The 16,222-nt window shown below is 37.5% G+C and overlaps 1 protein-coding gene across 1 annotated transcript; it reads left to right on the forward strand.

Moving 5' to 3' along the window:
• Positions 1–1,009: 1,009 nt before the first annotated feature.
• Positions 1,010–12,541, forward strand: LOC149041276 (uncharacterized). Its single transcript, XM_089180841.1, has 4 exons — positions 1,010–1,661; positions 1,718–1,866; positions 9,980–10,816; positions 11,042–12,541. Exons 1-4 carry the CDS (start codon positions 1,010–1,012, stop codon positions 12,539–12,541), a joined length of 3,138 nt encoding a protein of 1,045 aa, XP_089036967.1.
• Positions 12,542–16,222: the final 3,681 nt, after the last annotated feature.

The raw sequence follows: 16,222 nt of genomic DNA on the forward strand, positions 1-16,222 counted from the left end.
CTTAAATAGTGAATATAGCGAGGATAATTAAACTGCACAAATTTCAGACTTTATAATAGTTTGCTGAAGTAGTTTAAATGGTCAAACTAAGTTAAGTGCTTCAATTGGACAAAATGCATAAGAAGCTTATAAGGATCGACTGCACAAACTGTGCAGTCTTGCTCAATTGGCCCGACTGGTTAATCGATCCTGAAGTAGCTTAAGCAGGAAAACCGCCCTAAATCCACATACTGTATAAATTGGTTGAAGTAGATCAAATGGTCAAACCAGCCTCAATGCTTCAATCACGTAAAATACATGACTATCTTAAATGGTCCAACGACACAAACGGCACAATCTAGCTCACTTAGTTCACCACGTTAAAACAGTCAAGATAATTTAACTGTTCAACTAGTTAAGTAGTCAAACAAGGAAAAAATGTTAAACTGCGCTAATCTCAAAATATATCTCAATTAGCTGGGGTAGTTTTATTGGTTAAACTAAAATGATTCAACTGAAGAAATGAATAACTAGCTTAAATGGTTCAACGCTAGAATGTAGTTTAATTGGGTGAGCTTAAAATAGTCAAAACTAGTTTGATTGGTTCCACTGGTTAAATAGGCAGAGTAGCAAAAACAAACTATATGTAAAAATTGCACTAGCTATCATTATAGCTTAAAGTACTTGAAATGGTCAAACTAGCTTAAATGGTCCAGTTGGATGAATGCATAACTACCTTAAATAGTTTAACTGGTCAAATAGTGAAGTTAGCAAAGTAAGTTATACTTCACAAATAGTCTAATGTTTCTTACTTGGTTAAAATCCCTCAAATATTTGTACAAACTTCAATGGTTTGAGCGGAAAAAATACATAAATAGCTAAAACGGTTAAACTTTACACGATGAGATACCATCTTTGATGAGAAATATGCCATCAGGCCACCGCCACCTTTTTTTTTCTATCCATACCTATAGATAGATAGTTTTTTGAAGAACTCAATGAAGATTTATCTTGTGCTCCCTGGAACGTAATGGATAGCTTTGATACTCTTGATGAGAAGTATCTTTTTTTTAGGGAGTCCCTTCTCAACACCATAGTAGAGAAGCACATGCCCACTAAAAGAATGAGATTTCGTAAAGTCGATGTGCCATATATGACACCTGAGTGGAAAAGGGCAATCAAAATGAAAAGGAAATTTGCCAAGCAATGCGCTCAAAGCAGAACAGAGGAAAACTGGGAGCTTAAGAGAATATGGAGAAATAAAGCTATTAACTACAGACGAAAAGCTATTGAAGAATATCGGAAACAAAAGGCAGATGACCTTAAAGCTAAGCCAAGCGAGGCATTCGATTCCCTACATCCATCACTCATGATAAATAAACTAAAGGCATATGGCTTCTCAGAGGAATCACTTAGCTTGATGAGATCATATTTTTCCAATCGACAAAACAGAGTTAAACTCAATGGAATCATGAGCAGTTGGAAGGATGCTGTTAGAGGATGCCCTCAAGGGTCATCTTTTGGACCCCTACCGTGGAACATTTTTCAAAATGATATGACGTCTATAGTGAATAATGCAAGCTTGTCAATGTACGCTGACGATCATCAGCTTTATGTAAAGGGATATTCAGTTGACTGCGTGAAACAACTTTTAATTGATGGGGGCGCACTATGTCAAAATGGTACAAAGATAACTTTTTGAAGGGAAATTATGACAAGTACAATTTAATGTTATTAGGCAGGAAGAACAAAAATGAGGACAGTCCATCTATCAATGTCAAGATTGATGAACAGGTTATTAAATCATCACCAGACTTGAAGCTACTAGGAGCAACATTAGATGATGAACTTAGTTTTAGTGCTCACATAAGTGATATGTGCAGAAAGGCAAGTAAGAAAGTTGGTGTTTTAGTACGTCTTAGAAATATGATTCCCAGAGAAGCCAAGTTACAATTATATAAATCGGCAATTTTACCTAACTTAACATATTGTCACATAGTGTGGCATTTCTGCAAAGCTTCAGATGCACGAAAATTAGAAAGAGTACAAGAATGGGCATTACGTGCTATATATAATGATAGGAATGCTACGTATGAGGAACTCTTAGAGAAGGGTAGACTCTCCAAGTCCAGTCAGAACAGACGGTTACAAGATATACTAATTTTAATGTATAAGGTTTAAAATTCACTTGCTCCAGAGCATGTATGTAATATGTTTTTTCAGCAAGATAAGCATTAACTTAAGAAGTGATTTTCCTGCTCCTACACATATGGGGCAAGATTAGCCAGGAACTACGCAGTAAGACCAGTCTTCAGGCTTTCAGGAAAGGGGTGCGTGCTCTCAATGTACTTGGCTTGCTGGACGGTACGTGTGGCTGCTGTGCGTGCTCATCTTAGATTTGTGGATACGCATAGTGGCTTCTACTGTCTGGTTGCCTTGTGTATTGGGGTGTGCTCCACTATCTTCTATTTAATTCGTCTAATTTAAATTATCTAGACTGTTTAACTTTTTGAACTTTATATTCATGTTTCGACTGCTGCTTATATGTTTGCCCAATATTGTCTGCTTGCTTGTTTGTTCTGTTTGATTGTAAAAATTTTATATATTGATGTCATTTTGTATATAGATGATATTTTAAGACTATATTTTTAATGTTTTTATATATACTTACATTGTATTCATTTTATCTTTTATAGTGTCCACAATTAGCTTTTAGCTAAATACCTTGACACTTTAATAAAGTTTATGTATGTATGTATGTATGTATGTATGTATGTATGTACTGGTTAGATAGTCAAACTAGCGGAAAAAACTTAACTGCACAAGTTGCATGATCTATCTTCTATTACTTGAGTAGCTGAGATGGTGAAACTAGCTTCAATTGTTTAACTGAACAAACTATACAATCCTGCTGAACTGGCCCAACTGTTTTTTTTTCTTTGTCTAAATAGCTATAGCAGCTCATGTGGGCAATAAGCACAAATTAGCTGAAACGGTTCAACTGGTTTCAATGATCAAATAAGGGAAAACGTTCAAAGTGTACAAACTGCACAGTTTACCTGGATTGGCCTAACTGTTTAAAATGGTTCAACTAACCAAAACTGCTAATATGAACGAAAAGCATAATTTAGCTAAATCGGTCAATTTGCTTTAAATGAACCAACTGACTTAAACAGTAGAACTACTAAAAATACACTAGCTACCTGAATCGGCTTGACTAGTTAGAATTATCGAACTGGTTAATTAGAATTATCAAACTGCTAATTAGGATAAAAAGGGCAATCTAGCTGAAATGGTCTAACTGGTTTTAATGTTCAAAGTAACGATAACAGTCAAACTACTAAAAAATGTGTAAACTAGGCGAATTTACTAAATTGGGAAAAAACGGTAAGTAAGCTACAATGGCTCATATGAACAAAGTGCACAAACTAATTAGATATGTCAGCTGATTTAAATGCTCAAACAATCGAGAATAGTTAAACTTTAAAAACTACAAAATTTAGCTAACTCAACTGTTTACGAAAGCGAAATTAGGTAAAATTGCTCTGGTGAAAAAGTAGACTTTACCTGAACTACGTTAATTGGTGAAAATGCTCAAGTTACCTGAAAAGAGCCAAACAGTATAAAATGCGCAAAATATGTGGAGCGGCACCCCTGGTTAAAATGGTCAAACTAGGTCAATCTAGCCTAATTGGTTAAATAGCCAAAAAAGCGAATACAGTTAAACTGGGCAAATGGCACCATTTATCACAATGGGTTGAAGTAGTTCAAATTGTCAAATTAGCCTAAATGGTTCAACCACACGCAAGAAAATGGAGTTTCGTACAGTTTGTGCAGATCAATTTATTAGGCTATTTACGCATTTTCTCCAGTTAAACCATATTAACAAGTTCTGTATTTGATCCTTTAACTAGTTGAGCCAATTAAACTAGTTAAACTATTTCAACTACCTAAGCCAATTAAGCTAGATTGTGGAGTGTGTGTAGTTGAACCTCGAACAATTTAAGCCAGTTTGATTATTTATGAAAGATTTAGGTTTTGATCGGGTCAACCGTCTTGAAAGGTTTGACCTTTTGACCAATCGGATAAGTTACAGTAGTTAAAAAATGATAACTATTTTGACCAATTCAGCTAGATTGTGGAGTTGAACGATTGAAGCTAGTTTGACCATTGACCGTTTGCTAGTTTGACAACTTAACCAATGAAACCACTTAAACTAGATTGTTTACTTTGTACGGTCGAACCAATGAAGCAGGTTATTTTGACTATTCTAACTTCTTAAATAAATTTTGATACATTGTGGTGAATTATGAATTTGAATCATTTAATTTAGTTATGCATTTTATCTTATAAATTTTAGTACACAACTTAGTCACAGAAAATGTTGCTGTTGATTGCAAATTAAAACTCCTCAAAGAACTAGTATTAACGTTCAAGAAGGAGCTGGAGGAAGTTAAACAGACTCGACGATGCTGAAGGTAGTCATGATGACTTGGAACAATATATTCGTAAATTTAACTTAATAATACACGAAATCCACAAACGCTAAGAAGAAGATAATGTTGAGAATGCTTTTAGTTTGTGAAAAATTCTGAGGTTCAACTTAACACGCGGTGACAAAAAAAACAAAACCGAAACACGACCGATGATCGTTTGTTTTAGTAATGACAACGCAAAAAGTCAACTTTATAAAGTCAGGATAAACCAACGAAATGCAACTTTACATGATTTACGAGGGGAGATCTTTACCAATGAAAACTTTAATGCATGGAGAGCGGAGCTATTCAGAGAGGCAAGAAAAGTTATAAAAAATATCACAATGGAAAAACGTGACTGGATGAAAAAATTTGTTTTGAAAACAGACTGAACTGTAAAAGTTTTCAAGATTAACAATTATGAGGATCTAAGAACCCTTTAACTCTAGACATGATTGTTGAAAATAAAAAAAGAAAAATCAGAAAACTAAACAACCTGTCTGGATTTTTGGATATCTTTTTTTAGTATATTGTGATCTAACCTCTCGAATTAGCACCTTGGAGTGTAGGCTTTCGGCCAGAGACGCAAGTAATTGTGTTGTTTGTTCGGTACTTATTTTGTAGTGTTGCTTAGTTTTTTTTCTTTTTCTCTTTTGCTTTTTCAATGTGTACTACTTTTAAAAGTAGTAGACAGTTTAATTATACTTGTCTCCGTATTCCTCTTCCTTCTCGTCTAACTGGCGTGCCTTCCTCCAAGACTATGTGGGCCGTGTCGTTTGTGACTTTTTCGAATTTGGTTGGCAACTTGCTTAGATTAACCAAACTTCCTGTGTTTCGCGGCGTGTTGACTTTCCCTTCCGCTGTTTAAGACTATTTTTGTTCCGAGATTTCCCTTGGTTGAGTGTCAAGACCTTTTGGAGCACTGCCTTTTAATGACAGCTTTGTTGTTTCTCCACTCAACACGGTGGCCAAGTGTGACTCTAATGAACGAACAGTGATCGTCGATTTGAGCTGCTCTCGCGGCTCATTAGTTAATGGTGGTACTCCTTCTGGCTACTTTATTGGAGAGATTCTGGAACTGAGTTATCACACTATTAATGCCATTGATTGTTTTGCTCGGTTGAGGTTGCATGCTATACGAGCGCAATCTGCGGAAAGCGCACCGCCAACTCTCCATCGATCCACATGATTAAAATTTACTTAGTTATACATGGCACAGTCAAGTTTTCAAATATATTCTTCAAATATATTTTGGTGAACATAGCGCATTTGTGATTTTTCAAGGACTGTACTGCCCCGGGGGCGGGTAATAAAATTGAAGTTTTGAGGCACGACGTACATAAATGACGAAAACGAAAGCGGAGTCAGTGCAAATCACTTTGAATTGTTTTGGAGCAGAATTAATTGAATCAAAATAAGCACATTTTTGGCAATTTTTGCTAAACTTGCTTCGGATACAGCAAATCGATCAGTTAGAGATAAAGCACGGCAAAAATTGACATTCATACCTATAAGTTTTTGCAAGGTGGCTTCCCAAACTTTTCAGACAAAATCTATAATTCTTGCGATGATCTAATTTGTAGCAATACGCGAACGCACCTGTTTGTCCGTCTGGTCAAAACCGTTATCTGTCCTCGAAGAGGGACCTATTTGCTATAAACAGACTGATTTCCACTGTTCAAGCTGTCGAGTGTTCCTTAGAACTTTTTCTTTCGATTTACAGTTTTAAAAAGCTGTTTCCCATTTGAGAACGGCACATAGCCGTCTTGCTGTCTTGCCCAACGACAACAACTTACTGCAGAGGAAACAACAACTAGCCAATAACAAAAGGAACATTTCAGCCAATCAACGTTCCCACATTTCGTTCCCTCTTACCACAATAAATATCAAACTCTCTGTGTATGGTTTTCACTTGAGTTTCAACACGTGTAGTCGATATGTCTGGCTGGGCAAACAGCACCACAAATCGAAACTGAAAAATGTAGTCTCTTTTAATCAGTCGTCGCCGATGTGCCGCAAAGGAAAACTTCTCTAGAACAAATGGACCAATCGTATCCATTCGAAACCACCAAATCTCTTCAGGAAAAGCCAAAATCTTCAACAGACGTTGCCAAACCAGCAAGCAGATGCAATCCGAAGAAGACATGCAGCTATCATAGCGTACCTCCACAACTCAAGTCCTCCCGATTGAAATACAAATTATGATTTATTGAAGAGTATGATTAAAGAGTTTGGTTGAGTTTTCCAACCATTTAAAGGGAAATTACAGGCTTAAACTCTGTCGAGTTTTCAATTTCAAAAGATCTATTTAGAACTATAATTTTAAATTTGAAGTGGTGATGTCAAGGAAAAATACCATATTTATGCCGGCCTTCATAACCATTCCCCTCTATTAACTATGTCTAAACTACCTGAAAATTTGAAATAAAGCCAAGTAGATTAAAGCTGCGGTGGGAACCACTCTTCCATCACATACATTTTTCTATAGGTTATTTACTAAACGCACGACTTTGATATTCAGCTAAATGGAACAATCAGGTTTTAGATTAAAGGTTATACTAGATTTAAACGTTAGCGCGAAAAATATGAGACGGTTATGTCGTTCTTTGCAACAGGTCGATTGGCAGCATTTCGTCAGGGTATCCGGGCACATACTGACTTGCTTCCCACCCCCTTAAATTCAAACACCATGAAAATGGCTAATCATGAAGGCGCGAAACTACCCTTTCTCCCCTCAAAAGTTAAAACGAACTTGAAACTGTTATTAGCTAATGATTTATTGTGCCGCTTTCTACAAGTGGTAGTATACATTACTTGCATGGTAACTTACACAATGCTATTCCTCGCTTCGATTTAAACCGTTTAAGACTGTTCTGAGGTATACTGTATTCTTAAGTAGTAATCTGCGATGTTCATCTCAATTTCAAGCAATCATGTAATAAACTGTATTTAAATATTGAATACAATAAAGAACATTTTGTTCCAAATGTTATGGAGTGTCATTAGCCTAGTTAAGGGGTGTGTATACAATACAGATAGAAGGATCACCCCTCGTCATCCCCGCTTGAGTTTAAAATATATACAATGTATACATTCATCAGACAAACTATGGTGTTATACAAGGATTTTCAGCCCTTAAAAAAGCTGTGACAACGCACGTGAAAAAATACGATATTTTTCCGCGTGTGTTTGATATCGCCAATCAGCTGCTGACAAGTCACACGCCTTTTATGCCACTTGGTCACGTTGATGAATGAACGGCAAAGCCTTCACCATTCTCAATCCAAGGTCGTTTGTCAGAATATTTTCAGATTATGTCTGCCAAAAAGCAGAAATATTCGTATCGACGCTTGCAGACAGTGACGTTGAAACTTTTCTAGAAAGGGAAGAAAACCAAATACGAAATGAAAAACCGAAACCTACGTATTTAGTGGCTTTGATAGTTAAATTTGTCGCGGCCAAGAACGAAGATCGACCACTGGAAGATTTGCCACAAGCCGATTTTGGCCGGGTACCTGAATGATTTCTTCTGTCAGAAAGGACCAATTCAATAAATGAGAATTTTGTATATTGAAGGTTAGGCCCTTTATTTGTTTTTGTAGTGATTCAACGCTTGTTTTCATCTTGAGTGCACCAACGCATATTATGATTTGTATTCGGGGATTGTCGATCCTTTTATTTTAATTCATTAATAGAATCGACTTTTCTTGTCAAAAAAAGGCTCTTGTATTTCTATGATAAACAAAATAATACGTGGTTGCTTGTGGATATGGAATTTCGTGTATATCGATAATAATGATTTACTGTGCCGTATATCGATATCTCACTCATTCGGTGAGCTCACTCGTGAGCTATCGAGTTAAACACCCGAAGATAAATTCTATATTTGCGTGCGCCCATGTATTATTCTCTACTCATCACATAAATTGTGGTGCTACACAGGGATTTCTGTCCCTGAGAAAAGCCGTAGCAACACACGTGAAAAAATATATAATAACGTCTTTTTTCACGTGTGTTGATACAGCCAGTCAGCTGCTGACACGTCACTCACCTTTTGCGCTACTCGGTCTGGTTGATGAATGAATGGCAAAGCCTTCACGATTCTCAATACAAGTTGTTGGTCGGAGCTTTTTTGAATTATGGAGCTAAAACACTAAAAAAATCCGTATTGCTGACAGATAGTGAGGTTCAAACTTTTCCAGAAGGCGAAGAAAACCAATAAACTAAAAGAAAATCCGAAAGTTACGTATTCACCGGCTTTGGTGTTAGCATTTCTTTCAGCTTAGAATGAAAATCAACAACTGGAAGATTTTCCGTTAGCCCATTTTGGCCGTTTATCTGAGAGACTTCTTTTGTCGGTAAGGACATTCATTAAATGAGAATTTTGTAAATTGAAAATTACGACTATTGTTGTTTTTGTAATCATGATTCAACGCATTTTTCCATCTTAAGAGTTAGCGCCAACGCACTCTACGATTGTTATTTGGGGATTGTCGATTCATTTATTTTTATTTATAAATGAAGACGGGTTTTCTTCCCAATAAAGGGCTACTGTGTTTATATGATAAAAAAATAATACATGGTTGCTCGTAGATATGACATTTCTCTTCTCATGTTCAACTTGACATCTCACTCGTTCGCTGTGCTCACTCGTGAGCTATCGAGTTAAACACTCAAAAAGAAATTTCATACTTACGCGTGCCCGTGTATTCTCTATATATTTACCATCCCCTGGTGAGAATTTCCAAAATCCGCTTAATGGCAGTCAGATAAATAAAGTTTATTTAACTTTGTTTTTCTCTGTTGTCTCGAGTGATTTTGCGTGGTTACGAGACGGGGAATTACCCATTTTGCACTGATGCCCCTCAAAAGACGAAGGAAAAATACGAGGCTTGGAACTTCCAGGACTGTCTGGGCCGAAAGCCTCCAGAACTTCGCCGAATTGCTTCTGCCCCCAAATCACGATAGTTTCTATTCAGAACGAAGCTACTACCGACAGCTTCGGTTTCCCTTGGCTAATATTGTTTCTATGGACTTACCAAAAGAGCATTAAACTTGAGGAGTTACCTTTCCGCAAGAAAACAACAGGTAAAAATTGGAGACACGTTTTCTGATGGGAACTGGAGAGAAGAGAAGTCCCTCAGGGATGTGTCCTTGGTCCCATATTTTTGAATGTTCACATCAATGATTTATTATACCATATTAAGCTGGTAAACCTAAATGCTTACGCTAATGATCGACGGTTGTACTCGTCTGACAAGGACCTAGAAACACTAAAAACAGGACTGGAACACGCACTTGAAATTGCTTGACATCACCACTTCAAGTCCTCGACCCGAACATACATCAAGGAGTCGTGCACTACATGCCCCATTTTCCAGTTTTCAAGGATAGCAGCACAACAGCTATGAGAATCGTTTACAACGCTTCAGCAAAGATATCCGCAAAGGCATTAAGCCTCAACGATTGCCATCATACAGGTCCAAACCTCATACAAAGACTACTAAATATGTTACTCACTTCAGATCTCACAAGATAGCCTTCACTTCAGATCTCACAAGATAGCCTTCGCTGCAGATATCGAAAAGGCTTTCCTGCAAATAGAGCTCAACATTCAAGACAGGGATGCTACGAGATTTCTTTGGCTCATGGATGTAGACAAACCAGCGAATAATCCAGACAATCTAGTCGTCTACAGATTCTGTCGCGTACTTTTCGGAGCCGCGCCGTCTCCATACCTACTGAATGCTACAATACAGCATCACCTCCTCAAACAAGACGACTGGATATCAGAGGATTTACAACGTTCGATTTACATGGACAACGTTATTACGGGGACGGACACTGAACCTGAAGCCCTACAGTATTACACATCATCAAGAAACTGCTTCCAAAAGGCGGGTATGAATTTACGACATTGGACCAGTAACTCCCCTGTTTTAAACCGCCAAGCTCAAGACGACGGAGTATACGCAGAGCCAATGGTCAAAGTCCTAGGCGTCAATTGGAACACAAAGACAGATACTCTGTCACTTTCATTAGCAAAACTTATCAAAGAAATCAACCACACAGAAAAAGTCTCCAAAAGATCAGTACTAAGCTTATCCTCAAAACTATACGACCCCTTGGGATTTGTAGAACCAGTGACAGTAAAAGCAAAAATAATGATGCAGGAACTATGGAAACACAGCCTACCGTGGGACAAAGAACTTCCTGACAGCTTTAAGGAGAACTGGGTCAAATGGCTGAATGAACTACAAAATCTGATCCCACTGGAAATACCCAGACAATACTTCAATGCTGTTGGCAGTAAATTTCAACTACACGTGTTTTGTGACAGCAGCCAGCTAGCATACGGAGCGGTAGCCTACCTAAGGGCAACCACCCTAAAAAGTGGGACAAAATGTACATTCATAATGTCCAAAAGTAAAGTAGCACCCATAAAACCACAAACAATGCCGCGATTAGAACTACTTGCAGCAGTACTCGGGGCAGAATTATCTAAATACCTATCAAATACCATACTTTCAAAGTTCTATACATCGCAAATTATACTGTGGAGTGACTCACAAATTGTGTTATCATAGATATCTTCATCCAAGCCTCTACGACAACAGTTTATCCGACATCGAGTGCAAATGATTAGAGACATTAGCTCGCAGAGTACGTGGAGATACTGCCCGACCACGTCCAATCCTGCAGACCTCATTACCAGGGGAATAGACGTTAAAGACTTTATATCTAAACAGCAGAGTTGGAATCAAGGACCCTCATGGCTTATAAAGCAAACACAGGAATGGCCATCTGTCGACGACAACCAGTTACAAGACAACAGAGGAAATTACACGGAGACCCAATCAATAAGCATTAATCTCGCAAGCGCACAAAAGAGCGCAAATTTACTGAACGTCATCGACATCACCAAATACAGTATCTGGAACAAGACACTACGAGTTACCGCGCTCGTTATACTTTTCACCGGGAAACTGAGAGGGAAAACAAAATCTGACACAATTACTACCATAGACATGAAACACGCTCGCATCGTTCTACTCCAATCTGTGCAACAATTCTACTATAGAGACATCCTATCTAAAATCAAAGACAAAGCTAAAAGCAAACGGCCAGCAATAATACAACAACTTAGCCTCTATTTAGATGATGATGACTTGATACGATGTCGCGGAAGGCTTAAATACGCACAACTTCCACACAACACCAAGTTTCCAATATTGATGCCGAAGGAGAGTCACTTGTCAACGCTTATTGTTAGAGCAACTTACTGCATAGTTTTGCACGGCGGCGTACGTGAAACCTTAACGGAACTCAGGCAGTCCTATTGGATACCTAAAGGCAGACAGCTAGTAAAAAAGGAAATAAGGAAGTGCGTAACTTGTAGAAAAGTAGAAGGACCACCATTTCGCTCAGTTAACGCTCCTTCATTACCATATATAAGAGTCGCAGGGTCCCAACCCTTTCAGGTGACGGGAATTGACTATGCCGGACCATTATACGTGCGTAATGCCCACAAAGAAGTCGGAAAAGTCTACATCTGCCTATTCACCTGTACAGCAATACGAGCAGTACATCTTGAATTAGTAGAGGATCAAACAGCCAGCGCATTTTTGATAGCCTTCAAGAGATTTGCAAATAGAAGAAGAATTCCAGAATGCATAATTTCGGATAACGCGAAAACGTTTAAAGCAGGTTCACAAGATCTAAAAGCCCTCAAAACACAAGTGATGGAAGCAGCCGAGTCTCAAAGGTTTCTCGCTAACCATGGCATCAAATGGAAGTTTATCACAGAAAGAGCCCCCTGGTGGGGTGGCTTTTATGAGCGACTAATCGGACTAGTCAAAAGAAGGCTGAAGAAAATGATTGGAGACACGTCGCTGAATTCTATCGAATTACAGACCATACTTAAAGAGATCGAAGCTACACTTAACAGTCGGCCACTTACTTATGCATATACAGACATCAACGACGGTCCACCCCTTACCCCATCCCATTTCCTCTGTGGACATAGGCTTCTGACACTGCCAGATACAGAAGAAGACTCCGACTACAACCCCTTAAGATTCGGCTAAAGATCTAACTAGACGAGCGAAGTACCACCAGAAAATAATGCAAGCTTTCTGGAAACAATGGCAAAGGGAATACTTAACCGGTCTCAGGGAACAACATTTATCGCAGAAAAACAAAAACATATCGGGGGAACCAGTGACTCGAGGGAAGGTTGTTCTGATACATGACGAAACACCGCGAAATCAATGGAAACTCGGAGTCATCATTCAACTACATCAGGGGAAGGATGGGTTGGTGCGCTCTGTCACCCTAAGAACAGCAAGAGGAAACCTGATCTCAAGACCTATCGAGAAACTTTACCCTCTTGAAGTGTTAGCCGAGGAAGATAACCTACAAGGCTCTGAAGAGAAATTCAAGAACCATAAAGAAATTAGATCGACAGGCCAAAAACGAACACAACGAGCTGCTGCTCAACGAGCTGCAATAAAAATAAATGAACTCTCTAAACTTAATGAACTTTAAATACTATTACTTTTTGACAGTGTAAATATCTATGATCGGCATTTTATGGCTGGCCCGGGAGGGTGTAATGAAATCAGTACATTAACGGCTAATTATGAACGTATAATTAGTGTTCATTATGTACGTCACTAATAAGATAAAGAAGTCTTGACTAACTAGAATAAACACAAGATCACACACAGTTCAGTCTGATTGATATCTCCGAAACAGTTGCTATGGTAAAAATGGAATGATTGTAAATCCGTACAAGCACCAGCCAATGATGCTTGGCGCGAACACTATTTATAAATTCTCTTTTCCCGTTAACGATTCAACTGATTTATTGGATGTAACTATTGACAAGGATTTGAGCTTAATCGTCACATCACACAGATATGTAAGAAGGTTAAGAAACAATCTAGTGTTCCCAAGAGATTTAAAAATATTATAACCAGAGATGTCATGTTACGTTTATACAAGGCTTTCATCCTACCACACCTTCAAAATTGCTCTCTAATTTATTATTTTCTTGGCTCTAGAAATTGTGATAAATCAGAACAAATGTATTTTACGATTTATTTTCAATGATTCAATGCCTAGTTATAATGAACTATTAAAGAAAGCAAATTCTTACGATACTTTTCAAGAGCAAATATATTTCTACGTGTCCTGGATATCTAAAAAAAACTATTCGTTCTTCGTAACTCCAGTTATTCATTAAGAGGAAACAATATTCTGACCTTACCTTTACCGAAAACAACAAATAACGGACCTGAACGTATCCGATGTCAAGCAGCAAAAATGTGGAATTCGCTCTCATACCGTATGAGAACAATAACATCATATAAAGATTTTAAGGCAGCCATAAAGAAAAAGAAAATGAACTTATAATGGTAGTTTTAATGAACGCATTTAAATAATTTAATTAATTTAAATATTTTCTTTTTCGAAGATGTTAGCGTAACAAAGCTACTTAGACAATTCGAGTTTAAATAAAGTGTATGTATGTATGTATTAATGTAGGTATGTATGTATGTCTGACTCAAGCATCTTAGACAGAAGAACAATGCTCCATCATGCTTCGTGAGTTTTTTCGAGAGTAACCTACTGATTTTGAAGTAGCAGTCATGTTGATAATCTTCTTCCTCAATCAAGAGAAGATCAATGATTTTCTTTCTTTCTTCTTTTCTGGTGATCTGTTTTTATCTTTGATGAAATACCTAGGATTCTTCTCACTGATCCTGAAAGGATAGACTTTATGCCATTACGACCAATCACAGTGACTGGGATGCTGCCATAAATAAACCTGCTTATCTCAGTCAGCTTCGTGGGGAATGTGATTCCATTTCGTCTCAGCTAATCCTCACATTGCTCTCTAGGTTGAACCTTTCAGTGTTTTTATCAACAGGATTAAGTGCTTTTTTAATGCACCAATGTAAACAGTCATTATCATCTTCGTTTTTCATGTTTATGATGACCTTCTTTTGCTGGAAAGATTTCGGGAGTTTGATGTATGACGAAACTCTCGGTGCATCAAGCTGTGAAATGTATGTCGAGTAGGTGACCTTCATAAATCTTCAATTGCTTCCACTTTTGTTGAAGTTCTAAAGTTTCTCTTAAGGCGTCTCCTTGAAGATGTCACCTAAAGATTGTCAATCAATTCATTGCGTAAATGTGAATAACTGAACTGGACTAATCCATTCTCATTTTCTCTCACCATCTCACATGAGAGAATCATAACTCTCAAGACCTCAGGTTTGACTTTTTCCGTGAACTCTTCAACACCATATCCTTCAATGCCTTTAGATTGAAATTGTACGGCAAAACCTCTAAACGAACTTTCCGATTAAAAAGGTTTGAATGACTAACTGTTTATCGAGAGATTTCAATTAATTTACTTCCTTAATGTTTTTTTTTCCTTTCTGTTCTTTTTGAGCTTTGCTTGATTGTTCTTAGTTTCTTTTTCAATCTCTTAATCTTTCTTTTTTTTTTTAGGAGAAATGGGAATGGTTTTTTTTCCTTTCTGATGCTCTCTTTCCTTGCAATAGTTTTGCTTTTTCGACTTGTTTTGGGTTCGGTTTTCCAAAAGTTCAACAAATTCAGCCTTTCTGAGTTTTGAGTAGCCTCTGTGCCTGTGAAGTTTTGTTCCCGCTTCTAATTCAACCACTGTCATCTTTTCTATGTTATTAGTAATGGTAATAGGACGGAGTGAAATCCAAGTTTCCTCAATATTGCCTCAATATCAAATTAGGTAGATAATTGTCTCAAAAATGTCTCAAAATCAAAATGTCAACTGTCTCCAAATTGTCTCAAAATAGAAATGACCTTGAAAATTGTCTCGAAATTATCTCATTTCCAAGAATGAGCCATAAAATTGTCTCAAATTTGTCTCTCCTTTCCAAAAATGAGCCAGAAGATCGTGCTTCAAAATTTTGTAACACAATCAAAATGAGCTAGAAAATTCTTTAAAAAAAAAGGTCAAAATCAAAATGACCCACAAAATTATCTTAATGCTATCGTAAAATCAAAAGGAGAAAGAAAATTCTGCCTCAAAATTGTCTCAAAATCAAAATAAACCTAAAAATTTTCTCAAAGTTATATCGTTTCCAAAAGGGATCCCGAGAAATGTTTCATAACACTATGCAATGGTGTGGGGAGGTTCGGGTGAAATCTGAGCTAGGTTAGTGATTAATTTAAATCTTAATTCAGTTAATTAAAGGCTTACGATCGACTTCTTTAGTCCACATCATGTGTCGACGGCGGATGATTAGCAAATGGGAAATTGTACAGATTTTTGGCTTGGTTCCTACACGTTAATTGATGAAGCATATTTCAGAAGCAATATCTGTTGCAGCAGTAATTTGAGTATACCCCAGATTCTTGGCTTTTTGTCCATTTGTTTCTGTATCTCCTCTTAGAGAAGAAGGCAGATCATTTTAATGAACACCAGCCCGATTTCTTTATTTCTACTTACCGTCTCGAAAATGCGACTAACAAAGTGATTTAGGAACTACATGGGAAATGTTTTGTCCGGGTTTGTCCAGGCATTGAACCTCAGATATTGTATTCACCACCGAGACTCTCCTCTATACTTGTGTCCTCTGGTTGACAGCACTGTCGTTGTCTCTATTTAGATTCAACTCTCCTCGAGTTTGACAATCTTAACACCAGTTAAAATAGTCAAACTTGCTCAAACTTGTTCCTAAGTACTGATCAAAATAAGGAATTCGTGGAGGTGTTTC

The sequence above is a fragment of the Pocillopora damicornis genome, chromosome 8, assembly GCF_964200805.1.
Source record: "Pocillopora damicornis chromosome 8, jaPocDami1.2, whole genome shotgun sequence".
Lineage (NCBI taxonomy): Eukaryota > Metazoa > Cnidaria > Anthozoa > Scleractinia > Pocilloporidae > Pocillopora > Pocillopora damicornis.

Bases quoted from the DNA above. Each gene is read 5' to 3' on its own strand.
- LOC149041276 (XM_089180841.1), top strand. From the start codon at position 1,010: ATGGATAGCTTTGATACTCTTGATGAGAAGTATCTTTTTTTTAGGGAG. The intron at 1,867-9,979 runs GCAAGTAAGAAA...TACTCACTTCAG, and splicing joins TAAGTGATATGTGCAGAAAG to ATCTCACAAGATAGCCTTCA. The intron at 10,817-11,041 runs GTAGCCTACCTA...GTGTTATCATAG, and splicing joins GCCAGCTAGCATACGGAGCG to ATATCTTCATCCAAGCCTCT.